The sequence below is a fragment of the Diadema antillarum genome, unplaced genomic scaffold (genome assembly GCF_040938485.1).
Source record: "Diadema antillarum isolate AM-2024a unplaced genomic scaffold, OU_Dant_1.0 seq00000759_RagTag, whole genome shotgun sequence".
NCBI classification, from domain to species: domain Eukaryota; kingdom Metazoa; phylum Echinodermata; class Echinoidea; order Diadematoida; family Diadematidae; genus Diadema; species Diadema antillarum.
Window position 1 is genome coordinate 1,313,684 of NW_027271650.1, and position 22,514 is coordinate 1,336,197.

The 22,514-nt window shown below is 40.1% G+C and overlaps 1 protein-coding gene across 3 annotated transcripts in view; it reads right to left on the bottom strand.

Moving 5' to 3' along the window:
• LOC139738614 (casein kinase I-like) overlaps nucleotides 1–22,514 on the bottom strand; it is a 111,092-nt gene that overhangs the window by 6,622 nt on the left and 81,956 nt on the right. For 2 of the 3 annotated variants that reach the window (XM_071649229.1, XM_071649230.1), the window contains exons 6-8: nucleotides 14,539–14,709; nucleotides 6,340–6,488; nucleotides 3,516–3,699 (exon numbers count right to left, since the gene is read on the bottom strand). In XM_071649229.1, the coding sequence (XP_071505330.1) occupies nucleotides 3,516–3,699; nucleotides 6,340–6,488; nucleotides 14,539–14,709 (504 nt within the window). Of the gene's footprint in view, nucleotides 1–2,895; nucleotides 3,700–6,339; nucleotides 6,489–14,538; nucleotides 14,710–22,514 lie in introns of those variants that run through there. The other variant, XM_071649231.1, reaches the window with a different exon arrangement.

Here is a 22,514-nt window from a genome sequence, read left to right on the forward strand (position 1 = left end):
TATTTTTTTTTCTTTTTGCCAATATTCAAGATGACTTTTCCTTGGGGTGAACTCTCCAGTAAAGAAGAGTGTTTGGAACAAGTAAGCTGTCAATAATTGTTTTGGCAATGGTTTGTGAATATGCCATGGGGAGAGGCCTGAGAATTGGCAAAGGAGGTAAATTGGGTGTACATTCCCCCACATGCAGCTGTAGGGGGACTGAGATGCCAGCATTCCATTAATGTGTTCTCTATTCATCACAACTCAATTACACTTCGCTAAACTTGATGTACAGGACTCTTCTTTGAACTATTGGCAAAAATATCACTACTTTACGAGGAAATGATATAAATACAATTTCAGCTAATCCAAATCATAACACAAGTCTTTGTCAAAACTCTACGGTGCATATTTTCAGCACAGAGTGGTCTATTACTATGACGCATGCAGGGTAACAACTTGCAAAAGGCACCAAACTCAAGCAGTGAACACACAGAAAACTGTTCACAATATGAGACAGAATTCACAAGGCTAGAAATGGACTATTAAAATACATAACTATTTTTGGAAAGACAAAACAAAAACAAAACAAAAAAGGATCAAACTTAAATTCATCACATGAATAATGCCATGCTCTACGGAGGAATCAACTTCCTTGATATCTGAAGAGAATTCTATTTTTGATTTTACTTTTGATTAAAAGTTTAACTACGGATAATCATGAGAAAAGAAAGGTACCATGTAATGGGAAATAAACAGCAACACTGACTGCACTTCATCCAAAAAAAATTTTTGCTCCAGTCTTCATGCTATTTGCCTACCTATCTGGCTTGAGTGCTGCGCCGAGCCGGCTGGCTAGGCTGCATACCTAGGGGAACAGAGGGGCGGGGTGGGCCCCTGGTAATGGGTGTGGCCCCACCCCCTGAGATGGAGGTGGAGGGGCCACCGGTCATGCCGTCGCCAAGGAGGGCAGCCTTGTTGCGGGCACTGCGGCCAGTCTTGGACGAGCCCACGGAGGGGACCGCCCGTCCAAGACTGGACTCTGTTTGGCCCAGGGAGTGAGTTAAAGGGAATGGTTGGGGTAGGGTTATTTGTAGTTTTTTTTTTTTATAGTTTTGATTATATTTTTTTTTCCAATCGAAGAGAAAGAAGGAATGGGTGGTTTTTAATTCCATGAGGGAAAGGTGGAGGAAAGGATGATGATGGCAGGAGGAATAACAGAGAATAAACAACAAAAAACAAAAAGAGGAAAAGTGGTAAGAAGCGTGAAAAAATGGTCAAGTGTCAATTCCCATGATGAAGAAGATGGCGATGGCGGTGGTGATAAAGAGAATGACAATGACAAGAACAGGCAAATGATACTTTTAGCATGAAATACAAGTGAGTCAAGCATGAATTTAAAATCTGTGAATGATGCATTTAATAGTCAATATTCTCTGCTCTGGAAACACCTCAAATATAACAATGAGTTACATCACCTAACTTCTGTCTTCATTCATTGAATACATAGCTTGTCATATTTCCACTGCTACAGGGTGCACACCAGCAAATTAATACAATTTTTTTGCAATATCTTGTGCAAACAGCTCACGCCCTATCTTGTGATTAAAATGACAAATAAGCTCGATACAATGCAACACCCCCACATTCTACGCTACATAGCTCGGACAAAGTTTCAGAATTCTTGTGACTGTTAAAATCTGCCTGAAGGTGTCCTTTATGCATCCACCTATGAACTCTGACATATTGCATTAGCAGAAACAACATTTTGCAGCACACAAGACATGATGACAATTATTGACAAACATGAAGAATGTGAAGTCTTTATAATGTAGATCATATTATTATGTATGGACATTTGATGCTTTGAAAGAAATAAAAGTTAGTGGAAATTACAGAAAGATGGTCATGAACATAGTAATCCCATTTCCCACTGATTTGAAACACAATTCCCTCAAAAGATGGTACTGGTAGTAAGCATGAGATTCAACATTTTTTACTTTTTATCTTATTATTATTATTTATTTATTTTTATTTTTTTGCTGGAACCATTAACATGCATTTGATGGCAAACGTTAGCAGCTCTCTTTGAATAATTTACTTTTGATGTAAAAGTAATCTTCCTCGACTCTAATTTTTGCAACAGTAGACTCTCAGATCTATTTGTACCAAACATTGCTTGACTAGAAGTAAATGGGCCGCGATATGACCTGTTTGTTAACATTGCATGGACAGAAATGGCATGGATTTGTGACATGACAGTGAAATGATTCAATCATCTGTGCAAAATATGTCTGAAGAAAAACAAAAAATACAAGATGGTGGGGTATAGATATGGAATGACCACAATAGGACACAATCATTCCTTTGTGATGTGCTTGAGCATACCAACAAAAAAAAAAACTTTGCATGAATGACTTGAGGTGCATTCACATTTCAACAACACTGCTTTGTAGCCAAGTTGCAGTTTAGGAGCTTCAAGCTTGAGTGATCAAATCTTTGATGTGACAAATTACCCCTGGGATGATGATGATGATGCAACTCAGGTCCCCCCCCCCCCCATAAAATATAAGAAAGGAAGTCACCAACTTCGCACCATTCTAAATTTACCCTGTACTTGGGAGCATGGCTATGGACGGTGGCTACTTGTTTTCTTTGGAACGTGCGAAGGAGTGAGACAGGAGTAAATTATTTTGGTGTAGCCGGCAGAGCCGTCCCGTCGCCGCCACCGGCAAAACAACCCTCACTCGCCGCTCCTTCCCCCAGCGCCTTCCCTCCCGCGGCCCGTCATCACCGCGTATCTCATCCACGTATCAATACCTTGGAGAGGTAGTGACTCAGTGTAGGGAGAACGGTTTTGAGCCCATTTTTGCCAGACTTCTCCCCCCCCCCCCCCTAAAAAAAAAAATTAATGTCCTTGCCCAAGTTTAGGCTTGAAAGAGAGTGATTAACTTTGCAGCTGGGTGACTGGACGAATCATGCTTACATGCCACCAGAGATGGCACAAGTCCAACTGCTAAGTGAATTCACGAGCAGCACTCTTCTTGTTCATTTCTTTAGTTCTCTTCCCTTTTTCGGGGGAGGGAAGGGAGGTCTCTACTTTTCCCTACTTTATTTGAAAGCAAAGGACTCCTTTTCCACCATCAATTGCATTCACTATACACCCTGAACCCCTGCTACTTTACATTTACAGACTGGTTATTTCCTCATGATTTCTAGAGCCATGAATCTGCCCCCCTGGGATGACTAAACTGGGGATGAACAATAACATGGCTTGTTGATCTTCCATGAAGACTAATAGGTGATTGGCAGGCGCCATTCATTGCCACTTTCTCTTTATAAATAGCGGGGCACTTTGCGACTCTGAGGGTGTTTTTTGGTACTTCGAGCGAGTCGCACCTTCTTGATCGTTAGTGAAAAGTCTTTACTCCACGTCTACGTGAGTTATTTTTACGGCATTTGATAATTTTCTCGTGGAAGGATGTGTGGAGATCATTCCCGCAGTGTTTTTGATTTGGATGGACGCTGACCCTCACCTCCCACTGCGACGGGGTTGACCACTGCCGCCGACTCCTGCGTTCTTAGCCTGACCGTGGCCGCCGTGCCGGCGAGCGCTCTCGTCGTCGAGCTCCTGGGGTGGTGGTGCCGCTCGTGCTCCTCCCGGTCCCTCCTCTCAGCCTCCTTCTGGGCGTGTGTCTTACTCCTCCCTGGTACATCACTCTGTTAGAATGGAAGCAGGGAAATAAAACCATTTACATAACAACAGAATCCTTGGGGGCTGCCACTGGACGGAAAGCCACAAAAAGTTTCACTCAACTTTCATACTCATGCAAACATGGATATCAACAAACATGTGTATGAGTGAGATTTACACAACAGATGCAAAAAGACATTTTAACAATAGAAACTGTCAGAGATATTCTTTGTATCATTACAAAAAAAAAAGAGAAGGAAAACAATGAATTTGTACAGTCTAGTTCACATATCAAAGTATCTATTGATCGTGTGTATGATCTATTTCTGTGGGAATAAAGTTACTTTTTTTAATACAATTGAATTACCATCCAGGACAAGTTGCATTGTATTTTCTTTAAAAACAAAAAACACAAAAATAACAGAAAACTACACAACCACCTGACTCTAAAAATATCAATTGCAGATTGTATTATCTTCATGTACAGCTGGTCTAAATCTCAGTTCTAAATCTGGAGGAAAGATGTGATATCATGTAACACCAATGACCTTCTGGAAGCAGACTGTTGAGTCTCTAAGGTGTAGCAACCACTATCCTCTTGAAAAGCTCAGCATCAGAATTGTACCATCCACAATCTAATTTGGTGCAGCATTTTAGCTGGTAATTTTTTTTTTCTTCTACTGTTTATGAGCATCTACTGTTTATGAGCATGTCCTGGCGGCAGTCAAAAGGTCATAATTGCTCTTTGGAGTTGATTATTACGTCCTGATGATAAGTCTCCTGTCAAGGTGATGGAAAATTATGACCCATTCAGTTTGAGGCCTTTGCATAATTTGGGACACGGATTATAAGCTGATGCTATTTTGAGGTTGCATACAAATTTACGGTGAGAGATCACTGGTTGGAGGGAGGGGGGGGGGAAGGGACATTATAGGGGAGTGTCTTCTTCTGAGACTTCCTACAGGCGTGTGTCACTGGCTGAAACTGCTCTCCTCCGGACACAGGTAGAGTCTGCATGTATTAGTTTTCAAAAACATAAAACGTTCCCACGTCACAATGGCGTGTCTGGCTAACCCTCGTGTCTGCCAGCAGAGTCAAGATACAGCAGGAGGGGATGGGGAAGGGGAGCAACATTTTGGCCTCAAATTGGCACCAGTAGGAAATTTTCAGTAAAATCTAAAACCACGCTCAAGTTGACTCTGATAACAGAGTCAACATTTTGATGAACGGGACGACATTTAAGTTTAAATCTGATCAGATTCAGACACAAAATACAAAACTTTTGGGAATTCATATTTTCACTGTTTTCAAGAAACGTTAATGAGAGTTGCAACCGCATGTATGCATATATCGGAGAAGGTGATAAAACCTAGCAAACCTCCCCCACTGACAAACGTACAAATATGCATCAAAATTCTGTTTTTAATATAAACTCACGAAAAAAACATATAACTTTCACATCAAATCACTGTGTTGCACTGACCTGGCAATGACTGGAATGTCCAGATATATCAACCCTAAACATGATTTCTTACAATATTTTTGTGTACAAACCAAAGGCAACTTTGTAAGACAATAACCTCACTGTCCATCTGAGTCATGTAACCATGTTATATCATAACCAATATTATTGTTCAGGGAAATTCAAAAATTCCATCACTTTCTCTGATTTTGATGCAACTGTTGCCATAGCATTTCTATGCTATGGATTTATGAATAAATCATTAAATGGTAAAATATCAAAATGAAATGGCAAAAACACTTCTGGTTTGACACATGCTTTGTTTTCTCTAATAGATGTTACATGCACTAGTTGTGTATATAGTGTTTGTATGAATGTATACTGCATGCAGTTTTGAATGCATAATGCCTTTCAACACAAATTTTAGCCTGGTAGTCTCCAGACATCCACTAGCTTGGGATCATCCAGGGATTTTTTGTAGATTTGGCAGAATGTGAGACATATGAAAAAAAAAAAAAAACCAAACAACAGCAATGTTCGACATAGATCCCTGTTGGAAGGGGTATATGGGAGGGCTGCACAGAATGGCTGTATCAATTCCGATGCATATATGCATGAAGTCTGTAGTCTCACAGTAACATTTCCAAGATCATTTGCCTGAAAGACTCAAAACTGCTTTTGTAACCCGAACCACTTTTAATGTGTTTAATGTTGTACAGTATCGTGTATGTACAATGTTTGTGACTACCTTCCCGACTGTCTCTGGAGTTTTCAGATGCAATTAATGCTTAAAGGCCTGTATTCATTTGGCGCCCTCATGTTTCAGGCTATGCATGAAGAATATGCACATGATAGTTTGATTTCGATTGAAAGCCAATCCAAGTACATGTACTGTAAAAGTGGACATTTTCGCGGTGTTGAAATTTTCGCGCATTTCGCGCAACCAGAAACTAGCACGAAAATAAAAGCACGCAAATATTTTTGCTTGCCATGTGTTCCAGTAGTTGATGTCTTGATTCCGCGGAATTAAAAACACGCAAAACTCTTCTTACCCGGCTGAGCACGAAAACTTAGTCGCACGAAAATATCCACTTTTACAGTATATGAAATAGAGCAGTGTGTGTGCATGTGTTTTTAAGAGGCATAGAAAGGAACAACATACAGTACATAGGCCAAATGCCCAGTTTACCAAGAATGGACTTACAAATTTCAGCATGTTCCAGTCAAAGACGTAGTCGTACGTGTAGCCTAACCGGTGGAAGAGGTTGCGGAATAGCTGTCGGAGGAACGAGTAGTCCGGCTTCTCGTCAAATCGTAGATTCCTCGTGTGGTTCAGGTATGTTGCAAACTCAGCTGCAGTGATTGAGGAGAGAAGCAGAAGGAAATTCCAGAGAGATCGATGATTATTAGGATCATACTAGATGAAAAATTATATGGACATTAATAAAACAGACTCATGTTTACGTCTGAAATTTGGCACGTGACTATAAAAAAAAAGAAAAAAAAATGTTGCTCTGGTGCTCAGGAAAGGAAATGAAAAAGATGGGACCTGCAGTGGGAAATGAAGAACAAAGATTACAATGAGTGCATCGTATTTCTCTGTAATCCCTCCGATACACTAAACATTGTCAGCCCAATATGACTTTCATGTCAAATGTCTAGTGGCCTTTGAACTTATAACGGAATTCTGAAGACACTTCTTCACAGCATTCATAGTTTGTCATAACCATCATATCACTCTTATTTCTAAAAACCAAATCCATAATTATGCCTTTCACGAGGTACGCACTAAATTCATCATAAGAACAGCACATATAACTAAAATGTCATGATGTAGAAAAGTTATGTTTCAGCAATACGATGGATCATCCTTTGATTTGAATCATTTTGATTGTAATTTTTCAATCATCGTAGGCTCAATCAAGTATACCGGTACATTTATCTTTGCCTTCTGGGTTTCTCGTTCACAAAAAATACTACAGGAGGATAAGATCTGATTGGTCAGCGGCAGTGCCTACATAACTTAGATCAGGGATTCATGTCATACACGTTCTCACAAGGTGTTAACAACTCATTATAGTGAACAGTCATATCACTGGGGCTCCTATGAATGACACATTTTATCAGCATCAAACAAACTGGGCACCTGAAAGGCATTGTTGGACATGCTTAGCCCTAAGTCCACATGCCAGTAAAATAAATATTGGACTGAAAAGAAATCTGCCCAAAACAGGAAGTGATTTCTAAGGGTCACACTGAGGTCAGGTTGACAAGCCGGAGCATTATGGGTGGGTGGTGGCATGTGACTCGGCCACAGGAGGAGGAGGATATGACATCAGCAGTGGTATGTGTGTCTGCAGCCTGTTTGTGTGGGGAACGAAGGATGTACCTGTTACTCGCCAAGATTTCGAAATCCTCTTGACTCACACAACCTCAACACGACTTCGGCGAGGACGTGGGCCAAAGACGGCCAACAGTTGCAAAACATTTGGATATTGAGCCAGGTTACACACATGAACAACCCACAACCTTTCTCCCTGCCCCCCCCCCCCAAAAAAAAAAAAAAAAAAGAAAAGAAGAAGACAAGATAGAGGGGAAAAATTGATTTCATGTTTCCACTGTAGCTGCACGAAGACAAGTGCCCGGGGCAAGCAAGAAAGTAGAAAGGACGGCGTATACACCCTACAACAGTATTGTAGCTACTCATCCATGAAAATACACAGGCATAACAATGCTCTGAAATACAAATCAAAGACATGATATGGGTATTCTTTTCTTCTTCTTTTTTTTCTTTTTTCTTTTTCTTTTTTTTTTAACACCACAAAACGATCATACTCCTGGCATCACCAACCCACACACCCATATCAATGACTATGGCATCATACAGTAGTAGCAATAGGGTAGTTTGTAGCATACTCTGTATATATTTCAGCAGTCTTCTCAGAATTTTACGCTAATCTCTCTTCAGATGGCAAATACCAAATGCTCTGTGAATTAACTTTACAGCTGTAAAACATGCTCAATGACATCCCTGATTGTAACAGCTGTAACAGAAACATAATGTGTACCACAAAAGGCAAGAAAAATGTCCTGAAATACAGCAGACGGCAGAAAACTAGAAGAAAAAAAAATCCACCTGCACTATTAGGCTTCTTGTGTTTATAATGGCACAAGGGTGGAGTTACCTGACTGGTAGGCAGTGCCAGTACTTGTCAACAATAAAACTAATGCGGCATGACAGAGTTCCGTATTGCATTATTACCACACATTAAAAAAAAATAATAGTAATAATGCTTGGTACAAAGTCCAAGTAATGTCATATCAACTAACAAAGGAAACACAGCAAACACTGTCCTATACACGATCAAAACATTTTCAATGCCGGAGCCTGATCATAACATTTTGATGAAACGTGACAAATAGCCATATGGTCATCAGGGTATCTGATGCAGCAAGGAGATTTTTATTCATATTCTGTTCCACTAACACATATACACACAATGAATATAAAGGGTGACTCAGAACAGCCTCAATATACCTTTGACTTCAAAGCCGCTTTTCTAAGAGGTATCATTTCTATTAAAACTTTTGATCTTCTATAACTTATTCTCCTCAGATCTCAAAATCTAACCTTAAATATAAAATTTTGTCTGGAGACTTTAGAGCCATTTTTGTTTTCTTATTTAAAGCAAGGTCACATATTGAACCTTCTCCATTGTGAAAAGAAATTAGCTCTGCTCTGTGGCTGCCCACACCAGCATGTTGCAGGGCATATTGAGGGAGCCCCACTCACTCTTGTAACCAACACTGTGGCCACAGAGTTTGAGCCGACTATTTTAAGAGTTCAAGAACTCACTCATGCCACGGATTGGCTAAAACCGATAATGCAGTATCCAGTGTCGTGACATGCACAGTGTAAGGAAGATATACAGTCTCGACTTTCCGCTGATTAAGGGGCTATATAATGTAAGCTTTTGTTCTGTTTTTATCACTTTTCCACGTAGGAGGGGAAGGGTGGTTGCGGAAAATGATGCAATTTACTGATCTGCCGGCATTCAGTTTCTGAAATGGAATACTCCCCATGATGCGATTCCCATTTCACTAAAGGGATTATGCACTCGTGCGAGTTAATGAGTAATGACCATAGGAAACATGATGCTGATAACCTAGCAACCATGTAGAGGCTGCACATGACAGACATTTCAAATGGTCCACATATATCACATTTGACAGCATTTATTGAACTATGTTTTTTCTATAGCACAGGCATGATTTCTAGCTCTCTATACGATAAGTATATTACGGAACTTTGGTTTACTCCCATCACCACAACATAAGAGAGAAAAGAATCTGTGCAAAAAGAAGGGAGGGGAAATTGAAATGAAGACCCAAATAATGAGGAATAGGCATACCATCCATATCATGTTTGTATTTTGCATTGAATCATCAGTCACAAAGTTTGGTAGTTTTCTTAAAATTTCCGTCAGTTCAGGTAATCAAGAATACATAAATCAACATAAAATCAACCATCCTGAAGTTTCTCTTGAGTTGAATATTTGTTGTAAACAAAATGTCATCACGGCACCGATTTCAAAAAACTTATTCACTTTTACACTCAGAATCAAAGATTAGAGAAGAAACAAAAAATGTTGACGATGAACTCCTCCAAAATAAATGTAATTTCATTCCCATGTGACTCAAAACATGTATAAACCATACATTCTGCTGGCATAATTTGATCATATCACAATGTGAGAAGGAAGGCAGCTTCAAGAACAGTCATAAATGTACAAAGTGTTGCTGACTACATGTTCCCAATGTGTATTTCATAGTTAATCCCTTCTGCACTGCTTCGAGTTATCAGGCCAAATGCTTATTAAGTGTTTTCAATTTTGCAAGTATCATTCGACTCTGAAAACTATCCATCTCAACTTGGCTAGCATACATTCCTTTCAGCTTCAGCATGTTTAGTTGAACAATTTATGATACAATGGTGGTTTTGTTTTTGGTTTTTTTTTCACCTGAAGTCTACTCTAACCTTAAATCACTGGAACTCTGTGACGGTTGAAACCTGTTGGTTACAAACAGACAATCATTATTTGGCCTGCATAGAGGAGTGTCAGCCAAAATGACTCTCAATTTGTTGCCATTCCTCCGGTGCCTTTGTTCAGAGGATGTCTTTAGTAAACTAATTATGATCGGCAGTAAATTTACAATGATTCTAAATTGTTCCCATCACCCACATCCTATCACCGAAAGAGACGGGCTACCTTATTGGCAACTGCTACTGTCTCGCTCGTCACTGGGTTGCGAGCGCGCAGATGAAGGGGAACTCACAGTAGGATACACGATGTGAGATGGCACTCAGACGATGATGAAAATTTGCTGAATGATCGTTGGGATGTGCCAATTTATGCAGTTTTTTCCCCCCTCCTGCTGCTCCGTGACAAACCGTCTCTTACAACTTGAGGATTTATGACACCCCGTGTTGACAGAAGATCTCTATCTGCAAATTACGTTGGTGCCCAATGCTCTGATTGAATACAGCAACCTAGAAAAATAGAATTATATCGGGCACTTTCTGGTCTTCTTTTGTCAAGCAATTAGCCTCCCTAATTTGGGAGTGAGGAAGGAGACTCTTGCTTTCAGCTTCATTTTTTTAGTAGTCTGGCACTTTTGCTACATGAGAGGGACTATTGCCAAACAAGCAATTATCTAAAACTATATCAAATGGGGGGGGGGGGGGGGGAGAAACATGTGCTGACTTTATCAAATGAGTGTACTAATGGTATTTAGTATATGCTGGTAGAACACAAAGGATTTGTCCCCTTACATGTTTGTGTTGGCTTGTTAGTTTTTGGTTTATTTTATTTTTCGGGGGGGGGGGGGGGGTGTCGTGTTTTTTTGATTAATCATGGAGGCTAACAATCCACTACTATGAAATGGACAAAGTGCATTGAGTGTTCTCTAGGTCTCAAAGTGGTAGGATGCCCACGCACTTCGCTAGCTGTAAGCCACCCAAAAAACACTGCCTCCCACTGCAATTTCTTGCAGTAAACAATGAAATATGTAGGAAACATAGCTGCTGTTGCAAATTTCCATAGTGACAATGCAAACAGAAAGGGCCAATTCCCAAACAAGTTGTGATGATTTCTCTTAAGAAATTAATAGCAGTATTTTTATGAGCAAATGCAGATTTTTTTTTTCAAAGTAGGTATAAAAAGAAAGTAAAAATGTGATGCTTGTATTCTTAATATCACATAAATTAATCCATACAGATGACATACTGATACAATATCTTACGGTGTAGACAGAAATGAAAGGATAAAAGTACAAGTTAATTATATTAACAACAAAATGATTTAGCATGACATCATTTTCATGCATATTGCTGTCACCTGATTCATTTCGCTTATTTAGTTCATAATTGTGTCTTTGGGATGTCTTTAAAATGAGGGACAACAACCTTCAAAGCGAGCAAAGTCTTAACACTTTTGAAGCACGACCAAGTTGTTCATGGAGACATGTGGCAATAGGGAAGAGGTGGGGGTGGGGGTGGGGTAAGGGGTCTTGAACATAGACTTAAGATCTGGTAAAGGATCAGCTCTCAAGCTGAGCAATGACCAAAAGTGTTGCCTAACTAATAGGACATTCCCGTGTTGGTGATGCCTCCTACCCACTTAGGAGTATCCTGTTATTGCGGGTGTCGTGGAACGGATTCCAGGTAAACCTGATACCGTGGGTAAGGATCATGGCTTTGATACTGAGTATGACGACACTAATCAATCAGGAAATGGTCTAAAGGTGCAAAAAGAGAAAAAAATACTGAAGAAATTTGACACAACAGTATTGACAAATATGTTTCAGCCCGACCCATCTTATCAACTGACATATTTAAAGATACATTTAATCTCTTTGATCTCTCTTATCTATCTACATAGTAGATGTACATAAAAGCTGTATATCTGGTAATTCTATACTTTTACTCATAAGCCGATGATTGCACAGTTTCCCTAGGCGTTGAAAAAAAAAATTGTTGTCTACTTTAATGGCATTGCTGCATTCTAAAAAACTGCACTGTCATTATTTCCTAGCCTGATCTACCTTTTCTGTTTTTCTTGCATATTGGGCTTTTGTTTAATCTAGACCTGCCGTTTGTTCTTTGCCAGACAATGCAAGAGATAGAAACACAGATACAGCCTATTTGTTTGATGATGCTTAACAAAGGCACAGGGTTTGTACCTCCATCTCCCCAGCATCCTCCAAATATTCTCCTTCAAAAAAACAATCTCAGCCTCTTAATGGTGTTGTCTGTCATCTAGCAAAGGATGCAGTCAAAACTGGAATCAGTATCTCCCACTGGCCTTGCCAAGAATGCACATTTGGCTGGTTGTTATCATTTAAAGGGCAGCAGAGGAGTTGAACAAGCCCTTAAAATGTTCCAAAATATACTGCCTGAGAGCCACCTACAATGTGTACTGGCATCCAACATGCTAGAGCCTAACTTTGAAAATCAAGCCTCTTCGTAATTTGGTGTCGTATTCTGTGAATTCTCAACTGCTGTTGCTTGCGCACAAAAGGAATCTCAATGAGAGTGCACCCATTTTTAGGCCATAACTATCGGGCAAGAATGGTGAAACACGTTACATGAGCTGCCATCCTCCCACATATTTCAAGGCAAGAATAAGTTTGTTGCAGAGGTTTTCTTCTCTCCTATTCTTAATTCACAATCCTTCACCTCCTCTTTTCCTATTCCTCCGAAAATCTCTGTAAATAAAGGATAAATGAATAAATAAGATACAATGACAGATAACACTTGAACAATTACCTTTAAGCTACAAGCCTAGGGTACAATCTTATGTCACAGGGAGATAAATTCCTCGTATCTCATTCTTACTCTGAGTAACAGAAATATCACACATCTGCTGGGTAGGGGGGAAAATTTAGACTGTATTTGTAAGACTGCTGTGCTGAAGTAAGCTCCAACAAAAGCATTCATATATTGCTTGCTAATGCTTGTCACGCAATTGATATCAAAGTAATAATTTTGTACTCTTTCATATGAATGTTGCTTTATACTTGCGACCCAGGTGTCATTTTCTTTGATGGGATGCTACATTCCTTAGGTGCTGTTGAATGATACAGACACACATGATTACAAAAAAAAAGTCACAACAGAAAACACTTCACAGAATGTGATTTGTTGTGTTCTTTTTTTTTTTCTGGTGTGTGTGTGTGTGTGTGTGTGTGTGTGTTTATGTGCTACATACATGTACATTATGTACCATGCATACAGAGGCACTACAGATAATTTCAATGAAATCAACATCATGCTCTTGAAACTGTAGAGTCATGTAATGTGCATACTGAATTGAACGTCTGACACATGAGCAATCATGGAGCGTAACGGGGGTAGGGGATAAAGAAAAAAGGGGGTGGGGAAGCAGTTAATGTGGGCATGGAGAGGCTCCACTAGCCAATCAGCATAGTTTCCATGGCTACCAAGGAAGGTGCTGAGGGACTTTGGGGGAAGTGGCTGGCCGGACAACGACGCTTGGTGAGAATGACCGGTAGTCTGGGAAAAGTGTGGACCACTGCGCAGGAAAAGAATGGACATTACCTAAGAGACCTACAGGTTCAGATAAGGGAGGACAATAATTGTAAGGCAAAACGAATACACATACATTGTACTCTATTATCACTACAAGAGTTTGTAATGCATCCACAGTATGCATATACCCAACAGCAATTTGTTACTCCTTATGACCATGTAGCTTCATAGGTTTTTGGGTTTGTTTCTTTCAACCAATCTAAAAGATGAATGTTTCACTTAGTTTCTATTCTATTCAGAGACAGTATCTTAAAATAAAGAGAGAGATAATGAATACAACACACTTAGTTAAAGTCGTCCCTTTCATCTTAACCCATTGCTAACGAGATGATTTTGCCATTGACAAAAAAAGCATTTCCCATAGACATCTACTCGAGTATACTTTGGACTGGTCTTCAACTGCTCATACCTTCAAGGTGAAAGCCCTGGCAATTGCCATATGAGAACATGTTCAATATTTTTTAACTTAGCATTTACATTGCATTGGTACCTTTTTTCTTTTTCTTTCTTTTTTTTGTTTAAAATAATCCTACACTTTACATGATGTTTGGGTTTTTTGTTGTTGTTTTTTTTTTTTGGGGGGGGGGGGGGGGAAGGAAGGGGAATTTTTCCCCATCTTTTCTCCAAAAGGAATCTACAAAAGGAATTTACCATTCCTCTTTTATTGAGTAAGAGATGATATATTCACGAGTTGTTGTTTTTTTTTTCTTGTGTGCGTTTTTTCTTTCATTCCACCCAATATCCCCCTTGCATGCTCTTTAGCCCATCCATAAATTTTCATTGGTTACTTACGTGAATACCCCTTGCAGAGCACCTCGATGGGAGTGGACATCTTCTTCTCGCTGATCTTCTCGTACTTCTGCTTCTTCGTCGCCGCCTTGAGGCCCTGCCACGGTAAGCTGCCCCGGTTGAAGTACATCAGCATGTAGCCCAGAGACTCTAGGTCATCTCTCCGACTTTGCTCTGCAGGGGAGGATGAGGGGGGAAAATTGTGAAAGATGCGTGAGGGCCAGGGTTAGACAAGAGATGAGTTTACAAACACATTCAAACTTTATGCACATATTCTACACAAAGATTGTTCCTAACAACCAGAAAGCTTGCCCACGGCTTGCCTGACATAGCAACAACTAATGTATGCAGTTGGATTCTAAGTATTGATTTTCATTCATCAGTTCATTCAAAGTTTGTTGCTAGGGGACCCAGGAGAGAAACAATCAAAACTCTCAAAAACTTCAGTCAATTAATTTATCAGGAATACTGAAAGCACTGATGTTATGGTTGGTGCGATATGAAGAATGCCTTTGTTCTGTGTGTGTTAAAAAAAGTTCTGTGCATGTGTATGTAGTGTTTGTGTGTGTGTGCATTTCAAAACTTGAACTCAAATGTAGTTCCTGGAGTCTGTTTTGCAGCTTCTACTTCATATCATGTCATAATCTTCTCCACAATTTTAATTTTACACTCATATCAATGTTCAAGAAATACACGTCAATAAAAAAAAAAAAAATCTTGAGAGCCAGTCAACATCCTGCTATGACTAGTAAAGTGTTCTATCTTTCAAGACTACCTGCCCGAACAGGGAAGTGCTTCCATTCGATTACATACATCGTTAGCATGAAGAGCAAACATACATAACATGTAGATTACACCTAGCAACAATATCAAGAACAAACAGAGCATTATCATTGAGAAGGGAGAAGAACATGAAAAATAAACAAAAGCAAATAAAGTATGCAGTTATAACAAGACTGGAGTAGCACATTAATAAAGATTAAATAAGTATCAAACAAGATATATCACCCCTGCAAAGTATCATCCCAAAATATTTTACCGTACACGAATAAAACTAAATTAAAAGTGCCTATATGTAGTACCTATCATTTACCTTTTTTAACACAATTAGTGGGGGTTTTTTTATCTCTGGAGATAACATACTAATGTCTAAATATGACTATTTGGGGGTTTGGGGGCAAATGATGTACAACATATTACTGACCGAACACAAAAACGGAACGAACTTTAAAGTGCCTTAAATGGGATTGCATTTATAAAACAGCACCATGAGTTGAAAACTTCGATAATTCCTACACATGATGTGTCTAAAATTACCCTAATGAAGAAAGAACAAAAAATGCCCTAAATGTATAATGACAAGTATACAGAGGTACATGCATGGTACCATATGTTACCCCTGAAACAGGAGCTACACAATTTAAGCACAGGCATGATATACTATCCACACTTGCATTCCCAATGCTCTGACTGAACAGCTTGTTAGTTTTAAACAGCAAAGGCGGCCGAGATTTACGATAGTGCTGTAATCACAGCCTTGGCTTATCCTTCCTGTCAGAAATGCCTCCAGTCAAACATTACTAGCACATATTAACCCATGGGGGACGAACTGATTTTGCTACAAGACATTTTCCATAGACGCCTGCCCAAGTAAACTAGGGACAAGTCGTCAGTGGGTTAAGTGCTAGGTGCTGAACAAGTTCATGCAGTTGTAGAACAGATTTGCACAGCACACACAGATCTCTGTGAGAAACATGAGCGCATGATTGATATTCAATAGATGAAGGAAATGAGATTTTTCTATTGAGTGCTTCAATGCATACGAAGCAACGACAGCACATAGATTGACTATTATGCCACTTGAGGGTGCCCCAAAAGTGGTGAACCCTAGGTACTCTGAAGGGGTTCAGGTTGAGAGAGGGAAACATTCTCTCATGATGTTCATAAACCACACACATGATTTCAAGCATTGGCAAATTTTGTAACGTAGAATGTTAAACAAACTGTATGTGTCAATGAAGTAACACGAATATGAATGTTATTTTTATACAACTTGCATGTCAATTCATTTAATATACATCCCAAGTGCCAATGAGAGTGCTCAGTGCTGTAATCTTGTCCCTTTCTCAGCATTCACACAGATATCTGTGAATCTATGTAGCCCTTGGGACACAATATCCACTTTTCTGGAGTTCAGGGTGAAGCGTATTGTTTCTCTGTTGAGTGAATCACCATATTTGTGAAGAAAAAAAAATCACTTTCTGCCTCATTGGGAATTCAATATTCACCCCCAAGTGTCTCCCCTTCTCCCTCCTTCCCACTGGCTGAAGCATGAGGCTACGCAACACACAATCTTGCCATTGAGTGCGAGAGAACACGGCCAGATAATAAAGCACAGCCACAACAGCGTTACATACATGTAGCTCTCTTTGTGTCCTGTATGAGAGAGTCATTCTTGTGACAGGTACACAGGCTTTACATACAATTTGTGAACCCATGAGCACTGTGTACAGTGGGCAAACATTTCAGTCTGTTATGTCCTGTATTGCAATCACTGTCTAGGTTCATATCTTTTGTCGTCTATAGATACCAATTGATGGGCACATGGACTGGGCTAGCCGGAAAGCGGGGCAGAGTAAATATTACAGTCTGTGTAAAGGAGAAATAACCACTCAAGTGTCCTGAGCTGACACAGAGCAGGAATTTCAATCATACGTCACATCATTCATGACTACTAGAATGCTTTAAACTCACACAAACACACCAATTTTGTTCTCAGGCACTCATGCATCACTACTTGTGTCACAATGTAACATGGATTTCTGCCAATCGCCATATGATACTCAACATACACAATATGCCAAACGATTTGTAAATCTGAAGAGTCTAGCCTCCATTTCTACAACATGCCGGCTGATGTGTCTAAAGACTGAACTTGGTTCATCTCAGCTTCAGAAGATGACTCTTGTGTCTGAATGAAACACAATAGTAAACTTACCTTAAAAAGATACATCAGACTTTTTGACCTTCATACAAATACCCTTGCACATTCAAGCCAAAGGAGAGGAAGGGTTTTTGGGAGAGATACACATGTTTCTTGCTATCAAACATGTGATACAGCTGGGACAGAGTTTGAACCCTGTGCTTGCTATCATACATCATTTTCCCCCACAAAATACAATTCAACTCTTGAGAACTTGTGTGAATGAGGTCTACAGCCTTTTGACTTTTTTCATCCTACAGGCCAACGTATGAGGCCTGCATCAAAGCGGTATCAAATCATATTTACTTTTCATTACATGTAGACAATATTACTGTGGAAGGTTACTGGTTACACCGAAGGCTCAGTCTCATTCCTGGCTCCTGTCATATTTTCCAGGAATTTGCCAGGCGGTACATCTCAAAACAGTTTCCCATTATCCCTCAATCCATCACGGCGACCGTATAAAAGGTCATATGGGGAGGGGAGCATTGGATGAAACAGCATCATCTCCCTCAACTTGTTAGGTTTCTAACACTGCACTGCATGAAAACAAAACAAGATACTCTCTCTATTTGAATGGATAAGGCAGACATATTGTAACCTATGGCTTTTGATCCATATGGAATTCTGTCAAATATCACTTTTCAAGTTCTCAATTTACACTCTGCAACATTAAGGCAATCTTTCTAACTAAACAAACATTAATTAGCTGCAAAATCATAGTATGATAATGGGAATGGAGTCATTCTATATTGAACCATACAGTTTATCTATCAATCTGAATCAATATGCTTGGCTCAGCAACTACAACCATGCACATAGTATACAGTTGTTAAAGGGACACAGTCCTCACGAAATTTAAAAAAATATGTTGTTGTTGGTACCTCCAATGAACTACTTTCGCCAAAAACAAACTTTAAAATCACCAAATAAGCTCCTACATTTTGGTTGAAAAAGTGTGACTCTGCATGGCGAATATGCTAATGAGCAAGACTTGGCGGAGAGTCATACGTCGTCGATGCACAACTCTTTCCAGCCGTGTTCTGCTCGTTATCCGTACGCTCCCTAGTTTACCCGGATGCATGAAGACGTCGGTGGCTACTCCGACTCGTATTTGACATTGTTTCTACGTTGTGTGTGTGTGTGTGTGTGTGTGTGTGTTTGTGTGTGTGTGTATGTATTGTGTATTATATTCGCACGTGTGGACGGTACAACTAGATGATAGATCTACGGTAGATACGCGTACGCATCCTGTACGCGGTTTGCCCTTCGCACTTTTCCAGTCTCAAGCGCAGCTGCAGCCCTACCTGTCGCCGCTCATGCATGTTCTATAGTACGTACAGAGTGTACATATTTGTAGGTAGAAACGATTTTACACAGGCCTGCTAGTACACTACAGGGGCGACCGCATTCAGCGTCGTCTGGTCAGGCTATCTTACATCAGTAGTTTTGCTCGAATCGTGCAGAAAATTTCCCAGGAAAATCCTTTTTTCCGTCCCAGACCAACAAAAGTATCGTGAAAGGTGAGCTGTATGGCTGGGAAATATCGGTACAACGATGCCGAACATAAGAAACTTTTTAGGGCCTACAAAATCTCGAAATCGTGTTGTGACCTACCTGTGCGTGGACAATTTGTGAAGCGATGTTTTTACGTGGACCGGCAGGCTGTGGCCCTCGGTTATAAACCGAGAAAACTCCTGAAACCAGATGCAATCCTGACCATTTGCTCACATGAGTTATAAAACAGAAACACCTCGAGCATCGACTTCGAAGAGAACCGAGGGAAAAAAGCGTAGAGAGGTAAGGAAAGTGGCTAGCTATGTTTAATTTACCGTGGGCCTGCAGCCGGGGTTGGACTGCAGTACAGTGCCACTGAGCTAGCTGCTGCCAGTGCCGACTGGACATGCACGGCAAAGTGGAGCGAAATCATATCCCTACGACCCCCTGTGTTTACCCTTCCCGGCTCACGTCATATTTTTTTTTTTTCGAGGAAAGGCGATTATCTGACTACTTACAGAAATATTGAGATACAAACAATATTTTCTTTGAAGAATTCGACTCTCTCATGCACAGGTTATCTTCGGTTTGAATGCCAAAATCGACTGGACGGAGTCGAGTGTACTGTGTATGTATACATTGGTATGGTAAGGATTTGCGCGCGAGAGTGGTTTCTACGCTAAGAAGTATGCAACACGGACGGAAGCTAGAAAACGACCGTGCCTATTTGATGTCAAGTTCATGGTATATTTGGTTTAAAAATACATATAAATTTATGTTTACAATATTAATTTTTCGTAAATTATATATATCTAAGCTTGAAATATTTTGTTTGAAATTATAAAACCACAAACTTTCACATTATATGATAAAATTGCAACTAATCATTTGAACACTTAAATTGGTTTTTAGAGGCACGGCTGTCAACTTGGTGAGTAGGGCATGCACTACGTAGCATCTTTTTGCCGGCTCTTTCACGATCGCTTGCAGGAATTATTTTTCAAAAATCGCGTACGGAGACAATTTTTGATGTCCAAGCGTATAAATTGGTGAAAGTTTATATTTTTTACTCTTCTTAATTATCAGTACAGTGAAAATCTCAGGACTGCTTCCCTTTAAGCACTTCTATCCTTATATGATTTTAATCTGTTTGAATATCTAACAAAACAACAGAAGCAAGTCATTTATGGAATTAACCAAGGTGGGAAGGTTGGAGCCATCCCTAGATCTCGGTAGATACAGTTATATCACAGAAGGACTCACTCCACAATTGGAATACATGCCTAGTTGGGCAGGAGTACATTGTTTCTATATAGCAAAGAGTAAACCGCAAGGGGTCAGTCAGCATTGTAAATCGTCTGCCTGGATGACTGTTTTGCTGACTAATTCACCAGACTTTCACCGCAATCTTTACGACACATAACAATGTTTCCCTTGATGTGCATGAAATGGAACATACTGTCCTGTGGGTTACTCTTACGTCTCTTCATATGTGCTACAAACACACAAACGAAACTAAGCTTCACATCTAGGTAACCACCGGATCTGACCAAAGAACCATACACGGTCACACAGACACACTGTTCAAATTGCCTGTCACTGCCAACACACATTCTAGACAGATGAAAAACGCATTTCCCCATGCACCCACGAGGAAAAGAACACTTCTTCAAGTTCTCAAGCAAGCACATGTTGTAGAATATATCCAAGGGAACGGCACACATTCCTTTCCTGTCTCCATAGTAATGACACAGTTTCCGTAGAAACAAAATGTGCGAGATTTTCCTCTCCTCAGCTGTCACTCGGTTGCTCCCAATAAGGAATGTCTCAATAGACAAATTAACTAATATCCCTATCTTAGGCATACCTTTTACAACAAAGGTTGCTCTGACCAACATGCCCCTCCGCCCCCCCCCCAAACAATAAATGACTACCAGGTGGATTTCAAGTATTAAAATATGCAACCAGGGAGGTGTTAGAAAAGGAGAGACAACTCCTGCTCTCCTTTGAAGTCATGCGCGGCACCGCCGAGAAGTTTATGCGCTTAACTACAGGTGGAAATCAAGTGCTTTGACAAAAGAGAGCATCAATAATCGGGACTAGCCCTCTCACATCTAGAAATACTTGCCCCTACTGCATTTCGCTCTCTCTCTTTCAATGTGATGGCAACAATGAATTTGTGTACCTTGAATTGGAGCAGCGAATCAAAATGCAGTGTAAAACTGACAATTTTAACAGCAAATAGTTTAAAAGTACGCTGGTGCACGCTTTAGCGGAGTACTTTATTTGAAAGATCAAAATATCCAAGATTAAAGGATAGAAAACTAACATGCGGAAATGTGCGCATTATAGAAAAATATTAGGTTTTTAAGATGGCCTAATTTTCATTTCATTTCAATTTGCGCATTACGAAGAAACTAGAAATACATGTTTATAATATTGAATTCTTTCCTTAACTACTCTTAATCAATTCAAGTATTTCATTTAAAATTTTACGGTGAAATAAGCTTGTAATTCAACGAAAGGTGAAATGCGTTCTTCGTCTCCGAACTTCGCCTTGCAACTAGAGGGGTGCAGAGCATGACTTCAAAGCGTATAGTGGAATGCTAGACATCCCATTGTAACGCTTTGAACCAAAACATGTGTTTGCATGAATTATGAAGAGTTGTCTCTCCTTTCCTAACACCTCCCTGATGCAACATAGAAAAATATGAACTAGAAGGTTGGGTATTCAATCCCTACGGCAAACATAAAAAGAAGTGAATATACTAAAGCTAGCATATTGTATTACACTAAAAAAAAAAAAATACTGAAATTTTGAAACACAGCAATATGAACTGTCTCCATAAAAGATTTTCTGTTTAGAATTTATTATCTGTTTACATCAAAACCAGTAACTGTTGTCGATCATTGTACCCAACCCTTCTGTGCCCCTTTAAACCACATTCTGTGGGTCGGCATTTCCTTTTCTCAGAAATGGAATCAATCATAGCTTCCTCGTTTGGCAGCAATTACGGTAGCATGGGAGGAGAGAGAGTGCGGGGTGATGTCACTAGCTAACGTCTCCCCCTCCCCCACTGGCCAACACCTCGTTGACAACACTCTCTCAAACGAGCAGCATGTCCCAGAACAAGACCACCCCTTGCGCCTACAAGGGGTTACCTCTTACCTCTCCTCTCCACCTTCCGTCTCTGCGAGATCATTTATCTATCGTCCATCCCGCTCTCGCATCCATCACCCATAACAGTGAGAAAGCATGACCTGCGCATCATGGTTCGTTGTTTATTGTACCTTTCCACCCATAGCTCTGGCATCAGCTAGTGATAGTCTCATCTCCAGAAACCCTGTTCCACAATTTCTCACCCCATGCTCATTGTGATGGTCTAGTCTGGACAGTAACAACAAGAGACCTACAGTTCAATAACACTACCCCTGACCAGGTTAACACTACTCAGCAAGCGATCTGATGTACAAACATCAGATTCCACGCACGCTTGCT